Below are 19,613 nucleotides of genomic sequence, written 5' to 3' on the forward strand. Positions count from 1 at the left end.
AATGAATGAAAATAAAGAAGGGTAAAAATGGAATTATGGGTAAAAATCTATAAGCTATAAGATCATACTCTATTTGAAATAGTATCTCAAAAAATGTTATAAGTTAATGAGATAAACTTGTTACCAAACATGTTCATTTTTATCAAACAAACTTATAAGCTAGTCCAATAAACTATAAGCTAGTTTATTAGACTTACCAAACACATCTTATATAGGATTTTAATTTTGACTTTTTTTGTTATCATATTATTGATAGAATGAGTCAAATATCAAACCCCTCCTTATAGGTTCCCTGTTATTTATTTATTTTTCAACTAATCTAGTGACTAAAAATTCAAACTTTAAAGTGAATAAATTGAATGACCAAGTATGAACTCAATTCCCGAATATATAATGCAATGTCATGTCAACTAAAATAAGCTCATGAAAGATGACTTCACCTTTCTACGAATATTAATTAATAAAAAAAATTGGTACAATATATATTAATGAAATTGAGTCAAGAACTATTAATTATAATTAAAATAAAATAATATTACAATTATTTTGCATAACAAACACATTAGAAAGAAAATAAAACCGCGTCAAAATTAGTGTCTTGTTGTTCCATGTAGACAACAAAGCAGGTATGAAGCAAGTAAAATCATTTTCCCATAATATCTTTATGGCAATGTTTCAACCGTCAAAGACTTCACTAAGAAACTCTCAAGAACCTTCCTCACTCTTTCTTCTATTCTATACACTCTTTTCTATCTTCCATTTTCTCTATTATTATTAAACCCTATCTTTTCTTCTTCCTTCATTATTCTTCATTTTCTCATTTCTCTTCATTACTCTTCACACCCCCTCCCATTCATTCACACACCCCTCCTTCTTTCTTCTCTTTTCTCTTTACTCTTTACACCCCCTTTCATTCAGTCACACACCCCCTCCTCCTTTCAAATGGAGAAAAACGAAGACCCAATTCCCAAATTCAACAAAGAAAATTCAAACTCAAACCCACCTAACGATTTCAATTCAAAAAGTTTCAATCTCAACGGCAAAATCATGCTCTGTGCAATAGTTCTTCTCTTCTTCGTCATCGTTGTAATGCTTTGTCTCCATGTTTACGCTCGTTGGTATCTTATGCAATCTCGCCGCCGTCGTAACCGTCTCCGCCGTCGTACTCAGCTAGTTTTCTTCACCGATAATCCAACAACAACCACCGCGGTTTCTTCCGTCGTTACTTCACGTGGTCTTGAAGCTTCAGTTATCGCCTCGCTTCCTTTGTTCTTCTATGATCCGAAAACTCAACCGGAGAATTCATCGGAATGTGCTGTTTGTTTATCGGAATTTGAATCCGGTGAAACGGGTCGGGTTTTACCGAAATGTAAACATAGTTTTCATATCGAGTGTATTGATATGTGGTTTCATTCTCATTCCACGTGTCCACTTTGTCGTGCAGCGGTGGAACCCGCTTCGGAATGTCAAACCCGACCCGAATTTGTTATAAATGTTTGTGAACCGGAAAGTGGGTCGAGTTCGAGTTCCGGTTCGGGTTTAGAAGATCAGAATGAGAACCGAACCGGTAAAGAGGTTTGTTCGAGTTCGGTTGGGTTAAGGAGAAAACCGTCTTTTACGGGTGTGACAATTGAGATACCTTCGAGGAACGAGTTGTGTTGTGACTCGCCGTCATCGACTCAGTCGTCGTTTCGTTCACCAATGAGTAGGATGTTGTCGTTTAAGAGGATTCTTAGTATGGATTGGAAAGGAAGTGTTTCTCCTTCGTCGTATGGCGGCGGTGGTTGTAGCTCGGTGGCTGAGTTAAAAGTAGAACAAGGTGAGCGAGTTGAGACTCAGTGAGTTAGTGAATTGAGTTGAGTTGACTCGAAAGTGCTGACGTACGGAATGTGCTTGAAGCGGTGAGTGGCGCGTGAGTGTGAATATGAGAATTAGTTGAAAATTGTAGAGAATAGTATGAATGTGTATTTTAATTCAACAAAGATAATTCAAATTCGTTGATATAATAGTATTTGTTTTGTTTTTTTATTGTTTATGTTTCAAACATGGTAGAATAGGACAATAGAAAAATTGAACTATCATTATTATTGTTCTTTGGACTAGGGGGTGTGTACAATGTAGATAAGTCAAATATGAGTAATGCTATATCCAGCGAAGGAATGCATCACGAAAATTTCACGATGAGCCTGTATCCAATCAAAATATTTACTTTTGCGATAAATACGGAAGATTGAAAATAACAGTAACACGCGTATGTTGCTTTTTCATTTCACTCAAATTAAATTTATTGATTAATATTCTCTTTCTACTTATCTGCTACACCCACTTGATGTGTATATTGGTCGTTTTTCATAACTTCTTCCATCATCCTCATTCAACACTACTGCTCTATACTTCCCCTTCATTACTACAAAGTTCTCATTGTTTCAGAAAAATTAAAATTAAAAGCTGATATCAGTGGGATATAAGAATCTTGAAATAAAAAGAAAAAAACAGAGATGGAGAGAGTTTGTTTCTTCAGTACTATTGTGATTTACAAAATTGATATGTTACAACCATGGATCATACATGCCATTTATAGGCTTGGATTCTTAACAATTAAGTTTACTAACAAAAGGCAAACGGTGGAGGCAAAGAGGTGGGCGGTGCCTCTTGCTTTCTCATGGGGTCCAATCAAATCTTTGATTAATGACTAAGAGTATAACACAACATGCTTCTATGATCTTCTGGGTTTATGCTTGATTTAATTTCTAACAAAAGCTCTGCAGAACCGATTTGTTGCATACACTCACTAGTTTGATGGAGGCACGGTGGAAATGATAAATGGGAGGAAACAAAAGATGAGATGGTGAATTGGTGATGAAGCCATGTTGAGAATTTTTGACAATAGAGTGAATTGATTTGACTGCCTCTGTTTTTTATTTAATTATTTTTGTTAAACAAGAAGAGGTGAAGAAAAAATGCGTCAGAGTTAGCCAATTCACGTTGTTCGCATTTTTTCACGAAATGAACTTTTGTGATATTAAGCAATTTCCTACTCATATATGATGTCTCTAAACTTAAGAGCTAAGACTTTGTCAAAAAAGGAAATTTTGTAAAAAAAGAATATGAGTAATATTTTTGTCAGTATTTTAATCTTTTTCTATAAAAAAATGTTTTTTTTTGTTATGGTATGTTTTGTTCACTTTGGTATGGGTTGAAGATTAATAGTCTAAGAAAATAAAAGTAATGGCGAGAAAATAAAGTTGTTATGAAATAAGATGAGAAAACGATTAGGTTATTTTGAATTGCTTATCTATTACTCCCTCCGGTCATTTTTATAAGAAACACTTTGAAAAAATTACACATACCAAGGAAACATATTTAACATAGTTATTTTCATTTAATACTTTTATAAATTTAAATTTATTCCATGTATACCCTTATTTAATTACTTTTTATTCAACTAACTTACTTATTTTTATATTCTCATTCATAATAAATAAGGACATAAGTGAAATTGAACATTTAAATCATTTGAAAATTGGTCAAAGTTTCTTATAAAAATTACTAAAACTATTATATGACGGATTGTATGACGATATATAGAAAACTACTAAAATTCTATACAATGACAAAATATGTTACTATAGAAAATCTTGATAAAATGTTAGAACCCATATTTTGATGAGAGTTCAAATATAAAGAATATGATATAAATTAGATAATAAATAGATTAGAAAAAGATACAATTTAAATTTGAATTGTGAAAATGAAAGAGGAGTAAGAAGAAAAGTTTTAGTCAAAGAACGAAAGAGAGAAAAAAAACATTGAAATGTATGAGAGAGATAAAAAAGTAGAAAAAAAAAACAAAAAATAAAAAAGTAAGAGAGAGAATATGTGTAAAGAGAAAAGTATTCACTCGACTTTTGAATGTAAACAAAAAATTCATTTAGAAATTCATTAAATAATTAATAAATATGGTCTAAAATATAGACCAGATTCAACGAATCTAAAAAATTTATTTTTTTACTTAAATTTAACATCGGAGGAATAGTAAAAAAGTTGAAAAGTAAGAAAGAAAATAATAAATAATTAGTTGATTATAATAATAAATAATAAAAAAGTATGCGTTAAAAAAAGAAAGTAAAAAAGAAAATAAAAAAAGTTGATTATAATTAGTTGAAAAAAATAATAATGTAATTATATTGGTCATTGAAATTCTTATATATAGATAGTAGATTGGCACACAAAAACCATCTCATAACATCTTTTATGTTTTGTGGAGTCTGATTGTTTTTTTTTTTTTTTTTTATTTAATTTAATTGTTTTCTTCTACAAACAAAAAAAAACTAAGCAAACAAATCAAAGAGTTAACATTTTTTTCAGTTGAGCAATCTAAAAAGAATACTTGTTTTTTTTTCTTCTTACTCTTAAAGAGTCGTTTGATCTCATCACTTTGAACTAGAAAAATGGAATCTATGAACCAAGAAACGGTGTTACTCGATCTTCAATTTCTACGGGAAAAGAATATGAAGGAAACATTGCGCAAGTAATGACTTTTTTTATTTTTATTTTTTTATTGTCTGGTGAGTAGTTAGAATGACAAAATTAAATTGAATTTGTTTTTGTGTGTATTTAGGATGGAGCATGAATCAGGTTTCTACTTCAATTTGAAGTATTTTAATGAGAAAATCCTTGTTGGAGATTCAGATGAGTGTGAGAAGTAACTCAACGGTTTTACTAAAGTGAATGAAAATCGATCCTCCATGAAGATGTTCTTTGAGATGAGGAAGCAAAAGCACTTTCAAAGTCGTGGTCAGGTTGTGTTCTTGATCTATATATATCATCATAATTTTAAATATATAGTACTCTCATTGTCAAATCACATTCAAATGTGATCTTAATTGATGTTTCATAGCGGTTTCGACAATGTGTCATGGCCCATATCGCATGTGCATAACTGGATTTAAAACCCTAATGGATCTCTAATATTGTGGAGAATTGCAATCAAATGTGGTTTCAATTGATATCACGTTGTAGTTTTTGCAATATCACAAAACCACTATGTCGAGGCCCAGATCTCGATTGTAAATCAATATTCAAAACCCTAATCATAATCATCATTATTACAATCTTGATTTTATTTAAGTATTCGTGTAATGTATTGGAATATTTCATGGTTGTTTGTTTTTCTAATGTTTAAATGATCTCATTTGTCCTCAAAGATGAGAAAGTGGCGGCTGTTGATATTCTTGCGAAAGATTTGAAAGTGTTTTCAACATTCAATGAAGATTTGTTCAAGGAAATAACACAATTTCTAACCGTTGAGATTATTAGGTAATTGTTTGCTTTCTACTTTTTCTATAATGTGGTTGACTATGGATTGATGATGAGATGTTAAAAGTCAGTTGAATTTTAAATATAGTTTTGGTTTAAATGCAGGGAGAATGGACATTTATCACAATATGGAGATGCTAGATCAACGGGGAGAATTTTAAATATAGTTTTCTGTCAATGACATATCTTATATCATTTGTAGTTTCATTTTCTTGAATAAAGTTTTGTCCATGTTCTCCACCCCTTCTGAATTGGCAGCATGTGCTTTGCAAAAATCAAAAGCGAAGTTTGGATGTCACAACTACTTTAGCCGATCAGACTTGTGATCAACCTCAGAGAGAACCTTGCAAATAAAACACACACATGTGTGTTCTATTTTCCATGTTCTCTCTGAGGTTGATCACAAGTATGATCGGTTAAAATAGTCGTGACATTCAAACTTCGCTTTGGATTTTTGCAAAGCGCATGCTGCCAATTCAGACTGGATAGAGAACATTAACATAATTTAGCCAAGAAAAACATCATTAACGAAGCTAAAAAATGATATAAGATATATCATTAGGGAAGAAGAAAAAAATGAACTAATAAATTAATGTGTAGAGAGTTAAAGTATTGTGTTAATTGAACAATCACATCAAAAAATATACAAGTTGTAATTTGTAATCCTAAAGATAATAGAAAGATAATGCAGTTAAGGAGGAGACATAGATGTCCAAACTTTATCAACAAATCTCAATCTTGTGTTCTTTTTGTATTTTTTTTATATGTTTACTTTCGAACTAGGATTGCTAAGCTATTCTATATATAGATGACCAAATTCCATTTATGCCCTCATTTTTGCTTTTGTGGCAGTTGAATTGAGAAGGAGATTTTAGTTTTTTTCTAAACTATTCTTTTCTCATATTGATAGTTGATATCATCACTCTATCTTAACAAGCAATAAAAAAGGGTGGCATTTAGGGTGCACAAAATGTAAAATTTGTGCACCATGCACAAAGTTTCAAAAGCAAGATGGGAGGTTGGATTTTGCATTTCCATTAAATCTTATCATACACCTCATGCACCTTATCACATACCCTTCTTCTCCACTCTCCCTCTTTGTCCCAAATTACACGTTTTGTTTATAAAATTAAAAAAAACTTAAATAAATAAATATTAACCCAAATAATCTTATTCTTTCTTCATCTTTAACTCATTATTGAAGGACACAAAAATCACAACACATAAAGTCAAAAGAAATGAACGGTGCAGATGTAAACTTGTAGATAAGACATATATGCAATATGATCATATTATCTGTTCTGAACTGGGCCAAGAGCTGGCCCAATCACTTCTGCCCGACATTTGGGGCACAGCCCACTAAGGGGAGACCTCCCCGACACGTCAGCCAATGACGTGCCCTGCTCGACATACTGGGTACGCAGCATGTTAAACACGTGCTCATATATCCATGCATGTTGATCCATTCTACCGTAGCTTAACAGCTAAGCAACACGTTTAGCACGTGCTCCTTTATCCAACCACCGCTGTCACAGAGCTTATCCCTTACCCGCAAATAGCGGAACGGCTCCAACCAAGATAGAGGCGAATAACGGTCTTCCCCTACGATACAGGGACTATCTTGGCAGTTGAGTCTATTGGGCCAGTTATCCCGGCCCAATAGGCCAACCTTTGGCCCAGCGCTGGGGGCACTATATAAGCTCTCCTAGACAGGAGAGCCAGGTATTCTGATTCATTCTCACTATACTTTCTCTCTCTTCTTTTGTATCTCTTGTTCTCTTGCTGACTTAGGCATCGGGGCACCTGCAGGTACAAACCCCCCCTTCGGTGTGAAAGCTTGCTCAACGGACCGGCCTCAACCTTTCTGATCAACAGGTTAGATCAGTGGCGCCGTCTGTGGGAAATAACGAGGAGAAAGGTCCCCGACACAGAGTTTCAGCAAACTCATTTTCTCATAGAAAAAGCGGGGAGAGGGTCCCCGACATTCATACAATTCGCAAAGACACGCAAGATTCGCGAAGGCGAAAACGGGGAGAAGCTCCCCGACACAAGGTTCAACTAACCTAGCTTTTTGCTACAATAAACGGGGAGAGGAAACAACATCTCCTCCCCGACAAAAAACATAGAATTCCAGAAATCTATGAAATCTATGAATGTTGTTCATCATCTTCATGGTGTTCATCACCATTTTCCAGAAACGCATCAATATCCCCCATTTTTCCAGAAAATTCAACATCATTCAAACAACACTCATGGTGTTCTTCGCAGAACCCAGAGTTTCAAACGCTAAAACGTACAAAACGTCATATGACGGTGATCTTACCACAACTAAACACTAAATCGCACTAAGCATAGCGATTAAACACAAAGTACAGAACATAAACCCAAACAATAGGAGCAAAATGGGTATAAAAATGAAACTCCTAAATAGCAAAACCACAAACCCTGACACATTCAAAAGCAAAACAGAAATTGAAGTGGGGTAGAACACATTACCTGATTCAAAGAAAAATGAGCCTTTGAGTGAAAATGAAGACTATAAAGGAGAACCCTGAAGATGGAGCAAATCAACAACAACAACGCAAATCAACAGCAACAGCAGCGCAAAACAAGAGAGAGAGTGAAACTTTAAAAATGAGCTCTTTCCCCTCTATTTATAGACCCCTCAAGTATTGCACCTGCATCGCGAAATGATGCACCTTGCCCAATCACAACCGTTGATCAAAATCCAACGGCTCAGATTAATACCATCAAATGGCTAAGATGCAATCTGATGAAAGTGAAAAGACGTGTTGATCTAACGGCTGAAAAATCTCCTCGTAAAACGAGGAAACTAGCGCCTATTCCCAAGGAAATAATCACACCTCTTCATAGCCCACACACGTGGCTTGAAAAGACGAAACGTTTGTCTTTTCAGGTCACTTCGAACTAACGATGCGTTTCTCGAGGAACTCATCGCTATCCACAACGCAAATATCTCCTCAACATTGCGAGCAGATAGAAATCACGGGCAATTGGAACAAACTTCATAAATAAACGTGCCCGTAAAAACAGGCAGCATCAACAAGATGCACTTAACACAACACTTCCTCGACAACCCGTCGAGGAACTAAAAGCCAATAACTCTCGAAGGCAAAACCCTTCCCCGTAAGTTCCTCCACGAACATCGTGGCACGCAGTACGAGCAAAGGGAAACCTCCTCCTTGGAAAATCCTCCTCGTCATGCCACCGAGGAATTTACGAGCAACATACAAATGCGCTCCTCGCGCAAACGAGCAACAATCATAATCAATGAATTATAAACGCCTCCTAGGATTGACGGGGAAAGCATCTCCTCGACATGCGGGCCTGAACCTTAAGTCATTACTCCTATGCCTAGGAGCAACGACTTGGGGGGCTCCTGTTCTGAACTGGGCCAAGAGCTGGCCCAATCACTTATGCCCGACATTTAGGGCATAGCCCACTAAGGGGAGACCTCCCCGACACGTCAGCCAATGACGTGCCCTGCTCGACATACTGGGTACGCAGCATGTTAAACACGTGCTCATATATCCATGCATGTTGATCCATTCTACCGTAGCTTAACAGCTAAGCAGCACGTTTAACACGTGCTCCTTTATCCAACCACCGCTGTCACGGAGCTTATCCCTTACCCGCAAATAGTGGAACGGCTCCAACCAAGATAGAGGCGAATAACGGCCTTCCCCTACGATACAGGGACTATCTTGGCAGTTGAGTCTATTGGGCCAGTTATCCCGGCCCAATAGGCCAACCTTTGGCCCAGCGCTGGGGGCACTATATAAGCTCTCCTAGACAGGAGAGCCAGGTATTCTGATTCATTCTCACTATACTTTCTCTCTCTTCTTTTGTATCTCTTGTTCTCTTGCTGACTTAGGCATCGGAGCACCTGCAGGTACAAACCCCCCCCTTCGGTGTGAAAGCTTGCTCAACGGACCGGCCTCAACCTTTCTGATCAACAGGTTAGATCATTATCACTTAATTCAGTGATATGAGACATATATGTAATATGATCATTGTAGCACTTCTGTCAAAAAATCATTGTAGCACCCTAATTTTTGTATCGATCATATCATTTTTTTTTTTTTTTTGGAATGCTAAAATTTAGAATAAAGAGATGATGTCTAATTCAAGACGGAGAAAACTTCGTGGTTCTTAGAACAAAGATTATTATATTTACCTTCAAGAACATTAACGGGACTCAAACACATAATCTCATGAATCTAAGACTTATCTTTTTACCATTACTCCATTAGACTAAACTTTTGAGTTTGTATCATGTTGTCTTATGTTAATTGATTTTATTTTATTTTTTTGACAAAATTATGTTAATTTATTATGTTTGATTAAATTAAGTCAGCACATGACATGATTTATAAAACAAAGTGAAGAACTTAACATACATTATTTGATATTGACAAAGGCTACAATACATATACAACAACTCAACTGAGTACTTATTGAATCTGAACCCGACAATTTAACCATGAAAATATGTTTTCCTTAATCGTAGATTGTCGTTAATATAGTACCAAATAATAGCGCGTAAATTTGTTCTCCAGACCCCACACGTTTTAAAGTACGGAGTACTACTGTATTTTTCTTTATAAAAATCGTATGCAATTACTCCATTAGACTAAACTTTTGAGACCTTCAAGAACATTAACGGGACTCAAACACATAATCTCATGAATCTGAGACTTATCTTTTTACCATTACTCCATTAGACTAAACTTTTGAGTTTGTATCATGTTGTCTTATGTTAATTGATTTTTATTTTATTTTTTGACAAAATTATGTTAATTTATTTTCTTTTGAAAAAGCAATTATGTTAATTTATTATGTTTGATTAAATTAAGTCAGCACATGACATGACTTATAAAATAAAGTGAAGAACTTAACATACATTATTTGATATTGACAAAGGCTACAATACATATATTGTAGCCTTTCAAAAAAGGCTACAATATATGTATTGTAGCCTTTGTCAATATAACAACTCAACTGAGTACTTATTGAATCTGAACCCGACAATTTAACCATGAAAATCTGTTTTTCTTAATCGTAGACTGTCGTTAATATAGTACCAAATAATAGCGCGCAAATTTGTTCTCCAGACCCCACACGTTTTAAAGTACGGAGTACTACTGTATTTTTATTTGTAAAAATCGTATGTCATGTCATGTTACTAGGTTTTCGTCAAAAACATGTTACTAGGTTAAAAACATTTGAGTACGTTGCTTTGTTGTTGACTTATTGTGTCGGCTTGCAACCTTACTTGATGATACTACTCTCGAGTTTCATTTAATAGAAGATATGTGAGGTCTATGTCAGAGTCTTAGTTTGTTTCACATATTTTTAAAGAGGAGAATTGTTGTACTAATGCTTAGCAAATGTTGGTCTTACCCTAACACTATGTTTGGATTGGAAAAGAAAGTGAAAGAAAAGAAAGTAAGAGGAAAGAATGTTAGAGGAATGAAAGTGAGTAGAAAATGAAAAGAAAATGATGATTTTTTAGTTGTTTGGTAGAAGTGAAAGTGAATAGAAAGTGAGAGAAAGAAAGATATATAAATATAAATCGACAAATGTACCCTCAAATAAAATAAAATATAAGTTTGCAAGGTTGTTGAATTTTTTTAAAGTTTTTTAGGCATGATTGTAGGGGTATGATTGTAATTTCCTTTCACTTTCTTCTCACTTTCTTCTCACTTTCGTTCCTTTAACTATCTTTCCTCTTACTTTCTTTCCTTTCACTTTCTTTTGTGATTCAAACAAAGCCTAAATGATATACCTCAAGTTATTAGGATAACTTTGATGCCAATAGATTTAGCAAAACCCTTTTTTTAGGTGGTAAATATTTAGGGAGGTTTTGGCCTAGTTCCCCTCCTATTTTTTGTTTATCTCTTTATCATCCTTATATATTAATACATGTTTTGATATAGAAGTCTTTAACTATATTTGTTGTTCATAAGATGCGAAGTAATGATGAATTGATGATCATAATGTCTTGCTTTTAAGCACGGGTTGGTGGAAAAAGTCTCCTAATGGTTAAAATGCAATGCAGCGTTTTTTGTCGGCTCGGGAAGGACAACAATGGGTGCTTGATTTGATAATAATTTTGGTGAGGTTACTATTGGACTCACAATGGCTGCAACTGGCTTAATCAACTGAGGAGGGTGAAGCATGAGCAGTATTGCAAGCCATAAATGAAGCTAAGCATAAATGTTTTGAACGAGTCCAAATCGAAAGTGATTCTCAAGTGTTGGTTGAAGTCATTCGTACAAAGCGGTGAGACAATTCATAGTTTCCTTCAATCGCTAATGATATTATTCTTGTAATGTCATCATGTGTAGACTTTGAAGTTAAATTTATTAGGAGACGAGTGAATTTGGTTGCTCATACTTTATGAAAGATTTGATTTGAGATTATTCCTTCATGTATTGAACTTTTGATAATTAATGAAATGCATTATGTTTATTTGGTTAAAAAAATATTAAAAGAAAAGAAAATCACTTATAATTTGAACGGTTCACATATTTGAAATCCTAAACAAATGTTTGATTAGACTTGCAATAACATGATTTTAGCAACACCATGAAAATGAGCATGAGGGAAATTATTACGTACATTAATAAGAATGCATAGTGTTACAAGATTATATCATTACATCAAAATATGTTACTACTTTGGAAAATAACAATAATGATACAAGGTTGAAATTATGAAAAATTGCTATTTAGTGAAAACTAGGACTCTAATGACTACACAAATTAACCAAGGGAGTAAGACATTCAGCAAATGTCTTGAATTAAATCATTAAATCATTTCATGCTGAATGGAATAAGCTGCTGTTAATGTCAGTGTCACTCTGCTGAATGTACGTTAATTAACTGACTCGATAAATGGTGATCTACGCCGTCTCTTGGATGCAGGAGAGAACTTCATAGTACTCTCTTTTCCAAGGTTTACAGAAAACTTACAATTGGTAGGTGATGCTAACCCTGTCGGTCCATGTTTCCGAGAAGATGAATTGTTAATTGTAGGTGATGTTAACCCTGTCGGTCCATGTTTCCGAGAAGATGAACTGGTAATGGTAGTTGATGATAGACCTGTTGGTCCATGTTTCTGAGAAGATGACCTGGTATTGGTAGGTGATGATAACCATGTCGATCGATGATTCCTAGAAGATGAACTGATGGGAGACTTTTCTCGTCTAGTTTTCTTCTTTTCATCTTTCGGAGACGGTCTTTTTGTTGGAGATTTTTCTCTTCTAGTTTTTTTCTCACCGTTTGGAGACGGTTTTTTTATTGGAGACTTTGCTCGCTTTTTCGCTATACCAAACTGCTTCGTAACCTCCTTTGTCTTGTGATGCTTTAGGAGCTTAACATGAAAAGGATTAACAGATGTGTAACAAAAAGACTCACCAGCGACATCGTGTCTTTGTAAATCAACTTCTCCATTGTTCACCTGGAAATTTGTGTAATTCACATTACAAATCGAAGTAAAAAATTCATTGACCTTCCAACTAATACAACTCTTACATATGAATTAAAAATTTGAGAACGCACTCAACGGTCAACACTGCTTATACAGGACTTACCAATTGAAGAAGTGAAGAGAAACTTCGGGAAACGTCGTACTTTACTTGTCCCACGACCAAATTAGAAAAGGGCATGACACTACTACTGCTTTCTTCAAGGGATAGTTTGCCAAGAATTCTTTCACCGTAGTCTCGGATATCAAACGGTGGGTGTGATTCCTATCATGCAAAAATACTTCGTTCAATTTAAGGACCAAAAAAGATAGAGAAAGCACACCCAAAAATGAAATTCACCTGTTCTTCTAAGTTGTGCTCAATTCTTTGTTTCCATGTTGAAATCCTGGCAGCCATTTCTGTTTGCTTCTCAGTTTCAGCTATGCTAGCTAGGAGAGCATTCTATATGAGGAACCATGATTATCAATCATGTAAGATAAGGAAACATTTTAGTAAAAGATACACTGTAAGGAAATCAGACAATGCAAAGATGAGGCCGCAAGGCAACAATAAAAAAGTGATTTACCATTTGTGTCTCTTATCAAAACAACCAAACTCATATAAAGGATTATTTTTTTCTCGGTGAAAAAGGGTTTTGTGAGAAATTGTGAACACGGAAGAAAGCGGGGGTGACAAAAGCCTATAGATAGCATATTTCTACAATTCATAAGCAACCACTTATATATCCAAAAAATCAAATAGAATGGTGCTCTTACCAGATGAGAGCGGCAGAGATCTTCCAAACTTGTCTGAGAATCTGGAAATTCAAGATCTACAGCTTCATCAGCATCAGCATGAGCATGAACATCATCAACTTCATGCTGTTAATTCAAGTAGATAAGCTCATAAGCATATAATAGAAGCTGTCATGATGCAATGTTATATATATATATAAACAACCAAGTAACTGGTCTTCTAGCTCAACCTCATTATTGAAAGGGTGTGGATCTTCATCCATGAAGTCATTGCCAGGCATATCAAAATCGGGATTTCCATTATCAAATTCGTTGACATTGTCATCTTCAGTGTTGAGAAATGGTTCATCAGTTTCATTTTCCCCGTTAATAAGAGATTGCCTCAGCTGCAATTAACATATCACATTATAAACAATGAAGAGTCATATATTGACTATGAGAGAATCGGTCAATAAGTACCTTCTCATATAATGGTGGAGAAGATTGAGAATCCTTTTGTCGTTGATGGGCACAACGTCGCATCTCCCACATTTTCGTGAGCTCTGGACTGATAGGACCATGCAACTTTGCAAGTGGAAACAAGGTGGTCATAGATACTCGAGGTCTAACATTGATTCTAACCTTTTTTGAAGCTTTCACTGCCGGGACAACAAAAGGAAACAGAACATAGGTAAGTTATACAATTAAATTAAGGAAAATTGATGGTAAAAATGGGGCAACAGGAACCTTTTCGAAAGGGCTTCACTCTCAAGTTTCCTGGTTCATGAGGATTCAATGGTATCCATGGATCATCATCATCATCATCTGCATCAGAATTGTCTGCATCCATTGGTGCATCAAATCCATCATCCATATTAGGTCCAAAGTTACTGTTATCGAAACCAGCAGAGGCCGGAGAACTGGGCCGAGCATCTTTGTCTTCAAAACTAAATTTTTTAGGAGAGAACATGGAATTAGCACGCTGACTCTTTGCAACTGATTTATGAGCACTTCCACCAGAACGTCTAGGAGAAAGAAAGCTTTTACGAATTGAAGTTGCTCTATTAGTACCACAATGTGTCGTACCAGCATTCTGGCTCTTCATAAACTCATGAACTGCAACAGCATCGGATGTGTCCAATAAAATAAAATCCTGGTACAAGTCAGTGGTGGACAGCTGCAACAATTCATCATATCATTAGGCACTGAAATTATACAAAACACCAACATGTTAACAGCTGCTAGCAATAAAGATACCAGATAAGACTCCAATTCCCCTCCATCACCACCAGTATCCAAGCAATCGCCTTCAAGAACAACTAGATTTGCAGGGGGTTTTATGAATTGATCCAAATTCACATCTTTGCCTGTTGAACTATCCAATGAATTCTTTTCATCAACTGCAATACAGCAAAAAAGATAAGACGTAATATATGAGACAAAGTTAAATCATCTTAAACAACCTTAATTGAAATTGTTGTACTTGTAATACAAAACCAAATAAAGCTAAATAAACATATTAATTAGTATACATGTTGATAATCATGTTGATAATAAGTCCCTTAATGTCACGACTCTGGTCTGATCATTTAGTCAAATAATTTTCGTATAAATAGATACCTGGGATGTCATCAAAGCCCCAGAAATGATCATTTTCTTCATCAGCAGCAACAGCAGATGGGCCAGCATCTTCAGGCTGGACTGGTTCCCCATCTACCTGATCTGCCTGTCTGCCAAATGAAACATTAGCCCGAATTAATGGTTCTGTACGTACAGTTTACATAAACTAAAATGAAAAATTAGTTGTCCCTGTGAGCATAGCTCAATTGGTAGGGACATAGCGTTATAAATGCAGGAGCTGGGGTTCGGATCGCAGACACTCCACTTATCCGCCTTTAAGGTGGAATTTCTAGCCACTAGGCTACCCGACCAAAAAAAAATGAAAAATTAGTTAGAACAGATTATTACTACTTATTTCATGTCACTTGGTTTAAATATGTAGTTAAATCTAGCAAGTGTCAGTTACCAACTCTCACATATTTGGTTTTATATCGTTAACATGACACTTCATGCAATAGCACACTGGGCTTGAAATCTGGAAAATACAGCAACTCACTTACATTGTGCTGAAATTCAACATTTTAAATGTAGAATGGAGATGAAAAGATTGAACTGTTGATAACTTGGTCCTAGTGACCTAATAGTCTAATACCTTGTCATGGATTCAACTTACAAAACCTTAAAACGATATGTAAAGTTACATTATTGATTTTATATCTCTAGCAGAATAAAAAGGTTCTATCAAAGTGAGTATTTAGAGAGCAAGTTAAACTGAAAATAAGAACTAGACGAAGCAGCACAAAACGTTAATAGATATTGTTACTCTAGTATATCATAAGAACTAAACTATAACTAGAGTCTATAGTTGACACTCCTACATTTTGTTAATGACAATTCTGATAAATGTAATCTCAAGATAACAAGTGACAAGTTTACTAGCTAACAAAAGAGTAATCTGTGCCACATAAACTATTGTTGTTCCCTTAGAAAGCTACAGTACAAGTGAATCTTCATATGTGAAATCTACATAGACCATTTCTTATTATTATTGAAACTATGTTTACTATATATTGCAAATTAGCTGCTTCAGATTGCATAGGGGTTTCATGTCAATTCTCCCATTCTTATTCAACATTATGATTCACTATTAAGAAGGAAACACATTGATATTTTAAACAAATCTTCCGGATGAAAAACTGAATAGCATCAGTCAGGTTTTGAAAATTTACTTTTATCATTTGTTTCCGACCAAATCTTTAGAAAATATCTCAACAAAATTTGCAATATCTGTGCCCTTACAAAAGCAATCTACGTAATGTAACTATAAAAATGACTCTGTTCCTATATTATAAGGCCCTTTTGGAACTTTTTTTCTTCCTAAATATAAGACCCTTGGCAAATTTTATATGCATTTATTACTCTTTTTCGAAATAAATCCCTAATAAATACTACAAGTTTACATTGGAATATGAAATATCAACATTGAATAAATATACAGAACGGTAACTTAGTAATAACCATGCACAAATCTTTCAAGTTAATTACACTACCTACTTTGAAGGGTAACTTATTCATGTCTCATATACCTAATACCTAAATACTTTTAAAAATAAATCAGTTTCCTCATAGATCAATGAGCTATTAGTTGAGCCCACATAGTGAAGATGGCTAGAATTTGTATTTAAGTCTGATCTGAATTTGTGTGATACTTTATACATCAATTAACACGAAAACGACAACTTTCACCACCGTCAATAGGAGGTAATTCTGCCAATGTTATTAAAACAGAAAATGCAAATTTGACTTATCCCCTTCATTCTAATCTAACCCCACCCCCCAACCCCCCACCCCCCCCACCCCCAATCCAAATACTAAAAAATGCAAATAAAAATGCTGAAACTTTATCTCAAAAATCAAACCTTTTATGAGAAAGGAACTCCAAAGTACGCAACACCAAGTTGTAGAGATATTCAACCTTTCGACTATACACTTGAATCGAACCCTGAAGAAGCAGAGCAGCTACAAATTACCCAGAAACAGCTATATCAGTTGAACACAAATCCAAATAAATAAAAAAAGTAAACTTTCAATAGAAAAACGAGTCAAATGAACCAAACCTTCAGCAAAATTCACATGAATGCTTCCTTCATCTTCACCGATGATTTCACCAGAGCATATTTTAAGCAAATACTCTTCAAGTTTCTTTGCTAGGTCAACTTCCCAATTGGATTGTAAATCACGCTCTGCATGAACCGTATGAAATGCTCCTCCACTCGATTCCGGTGTATCTTTAGTCATCTTCAGTAGACAAATTCGCAACGAAAATCATAGTAATTTCATCAATTTTCAATACCCTAAGAAAAGGGGGAAAATCCTAGGGTTTCAACGTTCTGGCGAAGGGTTGAATATATCTGAAAATGAAAAATTGGGTTTTGAAATTCGCCGAGAAAGGATAACTGGGTTGGTGAAAAGTTTGAAGTTTGATGATTTGAAGCGCATAGAGAAGGAGTAGCTATGGCAGAGAGAGTCTGGATCGAGAGAGAGAGAGAGAGAGAGAGAGAGAGAGAGAGAGAGATTGAAATGAATTGGAAATGTTTTTCCCGCTCCTCAATCAAAAATCAAATCTAAGTTTGGGCCAAACCCTAGGCCTGGCCTACACTTATGTTGTGGTGTTGAATCTTGTTGTTTTTTTGTTCTTTTTAGTTAAATTTAAAAGGTTAAATTGCACTTTTAGCCCCCTAAGTTTTAGAAACTTGCAATTTTGGCCCCTTATGTTTCAAAATAGCACTTCTAGCCCCTTAAGTTTCAGAAAGTTGCGATTTTGTCCCCCTATGTTTCAAAATAGCAATTTTGGCCCCCTAAGTTTCAGTAGTTGCGATTTTGGCCACCTATGTTTCAAAATAGCACTTTTGACCCCTATCTTCACCCCTTTTGCAAAAGGTCAATTTTGATCGAGTCAAAGTTGATGTGGCAAGTCACTTAAGTGACTCAGCTGCCACGTCAGCATTTTTTTGTCATCTTATAATTAAAAAAACTAAAAGAATAAAAAAATAAAAGGAAAGGAAGAAGTCACGTGCTTTAAATTTATTTTTTCACTAACACATATATAATCTCAAATCCTAAAGAATTAACCTAATCCTTCGTGACGTTTATTCAAAAGGATTTCTCACTATACGTAAAAAAAATAACCTAATCCCAAACAGGGACGGATCTAGGAATCTATAAAACGGGGGGCCGGAATAACTAAATAATAAATATTAAATAAATAATAATTATAATAGTATTTAAATATACTCAATAAAAAATAAAAAATACATCACATTGTTTATCTAAATTGTACACGACATTGCTCTATATCATAAAATTCATCAACAACTGAGTTTGTATTAATTTTTTTAGCAATTCTTCTCTCGGTGTAAGTAATCACATAGTTAGTTTGAAATTCATTTTTTATCTTGTTTCTCAACCTATTTTTCACAATCTTCATAGCAGAAAATAATCTCTCACTTGTAGCAAACAATCAAAACTAACTTAATTAAATTTGGACTTTAGTAGTGTATAATATATATAATCAAAATATTTTAAAGTAAATTGTTACAATTACTATGTTGTGGGTACATGTTTTGCACCAAACGATAGTTACTAATCTATAAACACATCTCTCAAATATCAATATATGTGCACATATGTATCAAGCACAAGTATATAGCACAAATATATGAAGAAAAAAAATACGACAAGAGGGGGGGCCTCAGCCCCTACTTGCCCCCCCTTATGTCCGTCCCTGATCCCAAATCCAAAAATAGGAAACAATGGAAATTGGAAACCCTTCGTGCTTTTTATTATGTCATTTTGATTATGTTATTTTGATTATGTAATGACTTCTTATATGTGATGACTTGATTTGTTATGTCATTTTGATTTAGAAAAGTGTCTTGAACTTCTATTTTGAATGTAATTTCTTATATGTAATAAGTTTGACTTGTTATGTCATTTTAATTATGTTATTTTGCCTCTGCAGTTTATGCTTAACAGGTTTATATATTATTATGTCACATCAACTTTGACTTGGTCAAATTGACTTTTTGCAAAAAGGGTAAAGATAGGGGGTCAAAAGTGCTATTTTGAAATATAGGGGGTCAAAATTGCAACTTTCTAAAACTTAGAGGGCCAAAAATGCTATTTTAAAACATAAGGGGTCAAAATCGCAACTTTTTGAAATTTAGGGGGCCAAAAGTGCTATTTTGAAACATAAGGGGCCAAAATTGCAAGTTTCTGAAACTTAGAGGACCAAAAGTACAATTTAGCCAATTTAAAATAAAAATATGTTTGAATAATATCTAATTGAATTTTCTTTGAACAGCGAATATATTATTAATCAGATCTTTGCACAAGACGAACACAGACCGATAAAAAAGTAACTACATAACCAGGTTTCTAATTGAATTGATTTTTTTTTGTCAAAAAAAAAATTGAATTGATTTTTTAGTTAATGTTAGTTAAATTTA

General features: G+C 34.5%; 2 protein-coding genes and 1 pseudogene across 2 annotated transcripts; 2 read left to right on the plus strand and 1 right to left on the minus strand.

The window, feature by feature from the left end:
- Nucleotides 1-640: 640 nt before the first annotated feature.
- Nucleotides 641-2,028, plus strand: LOC123885655 (RING-H2 finger protein ATL2-like). The gene has a single exon (XM_045934955.1). The coding sequence runs from the start codon at nt 943-945 to the stop codon at nt 1,840-1,842; it is 900 nt and encodes a 299-aa protein (XP_045790911.1). The 5' UTR covers nt 641-942; the 3' UTR covers nt 1,843-2,028.
- Nucleotides 2,029-4,451: 2,423 nt separating this feature from the next.
- Nucleotides 4,452-5,500, plus strand: LOC123886645 (annotated as a pseudogene).
- A 6,444-nt stretch (nt 5,501-11,944) lies between these two features.
- On the minus strand, nt 11,945-17,734 carry LOC123887181 (condensin-2 complex subunit H2-like). Its single transcript, XM_045936463.1, has 11 exons — nt 17,223-17,734; nt 17,025-17,124; nt 15,166-15,275; nt 14,803-14,945; nt 14,293-14,722; nt 14,026-14,204; nt 13,797-13,952; nt 13,588-13,692; nt 13,172-13,273; nt 12,938-13,096; nt 11,945-12,804 (listed from the first exon to the last, which is right to left on the minus strand). The coding sequence occupies exons 1-11, from the start codon at nt 17,401-17,403 to the stop codon at nt 12,220-12,222; spliced, it is 2,250 nt and encodes a 749-aa protein (XP_045792419.1). The 5' UTR covers nt 17,404-17,734; the 3' UTR covers nt 11,945-12,219.
- Between the last annotated feature and the right edge of the window lie 1,879 nt (nt 17,735-19,613).

The sequence above is a fragment of the Trifolium pratense genome, linkage group LG5 (assembly GCF_020283565.1).
Source record: "Trifolium pratense cultivar HEN17-A07 linkage group LG5, ARS_RC_1.1, whole genome shotgun sequence".
Taxonomy (NCBI): Eukaryota; Viridiplantae; Streptophyta; class Magnoliopsida; order Fabales; family Fabaceae; genus Trifolium; species Trifolium pratense.

What these genes read in the sequence shown, in the direction of transcription:
- LOC123885655 (XM_045934955.1), top strand. Translation starts at nt 943, where the DNA reads ATGGAGAAAAACGAAGACCCAATTCCCAAATTCAACAAAGAAAATTCA.
- LOC123887181 (XM_045936463.1), bottom strand. Translation starts at nt 17,403, where the DNA reads ATGACTAAAGATACACCGGAATCGAGTGGAGGAGCATTTCATACGGTT. An exon ending in GGGCTTTGATGACATCCCAG is followed by an intron (nt 14,946 to 15,165) that starts GTATCTATTTAT and finishes GCTGTATTGCAG; the next exon opens with TTGATGAAAAGAATTCATTG. An exon ending in TCTCTTCACTTCTTCAATTG is followed by an intron (nt 12,805 to 12,937) that starts GTAAGTCCTGTA and finishes ACAAATTTCCAG; the next exon opens with GTGAACAATGGAGAAGTTGA.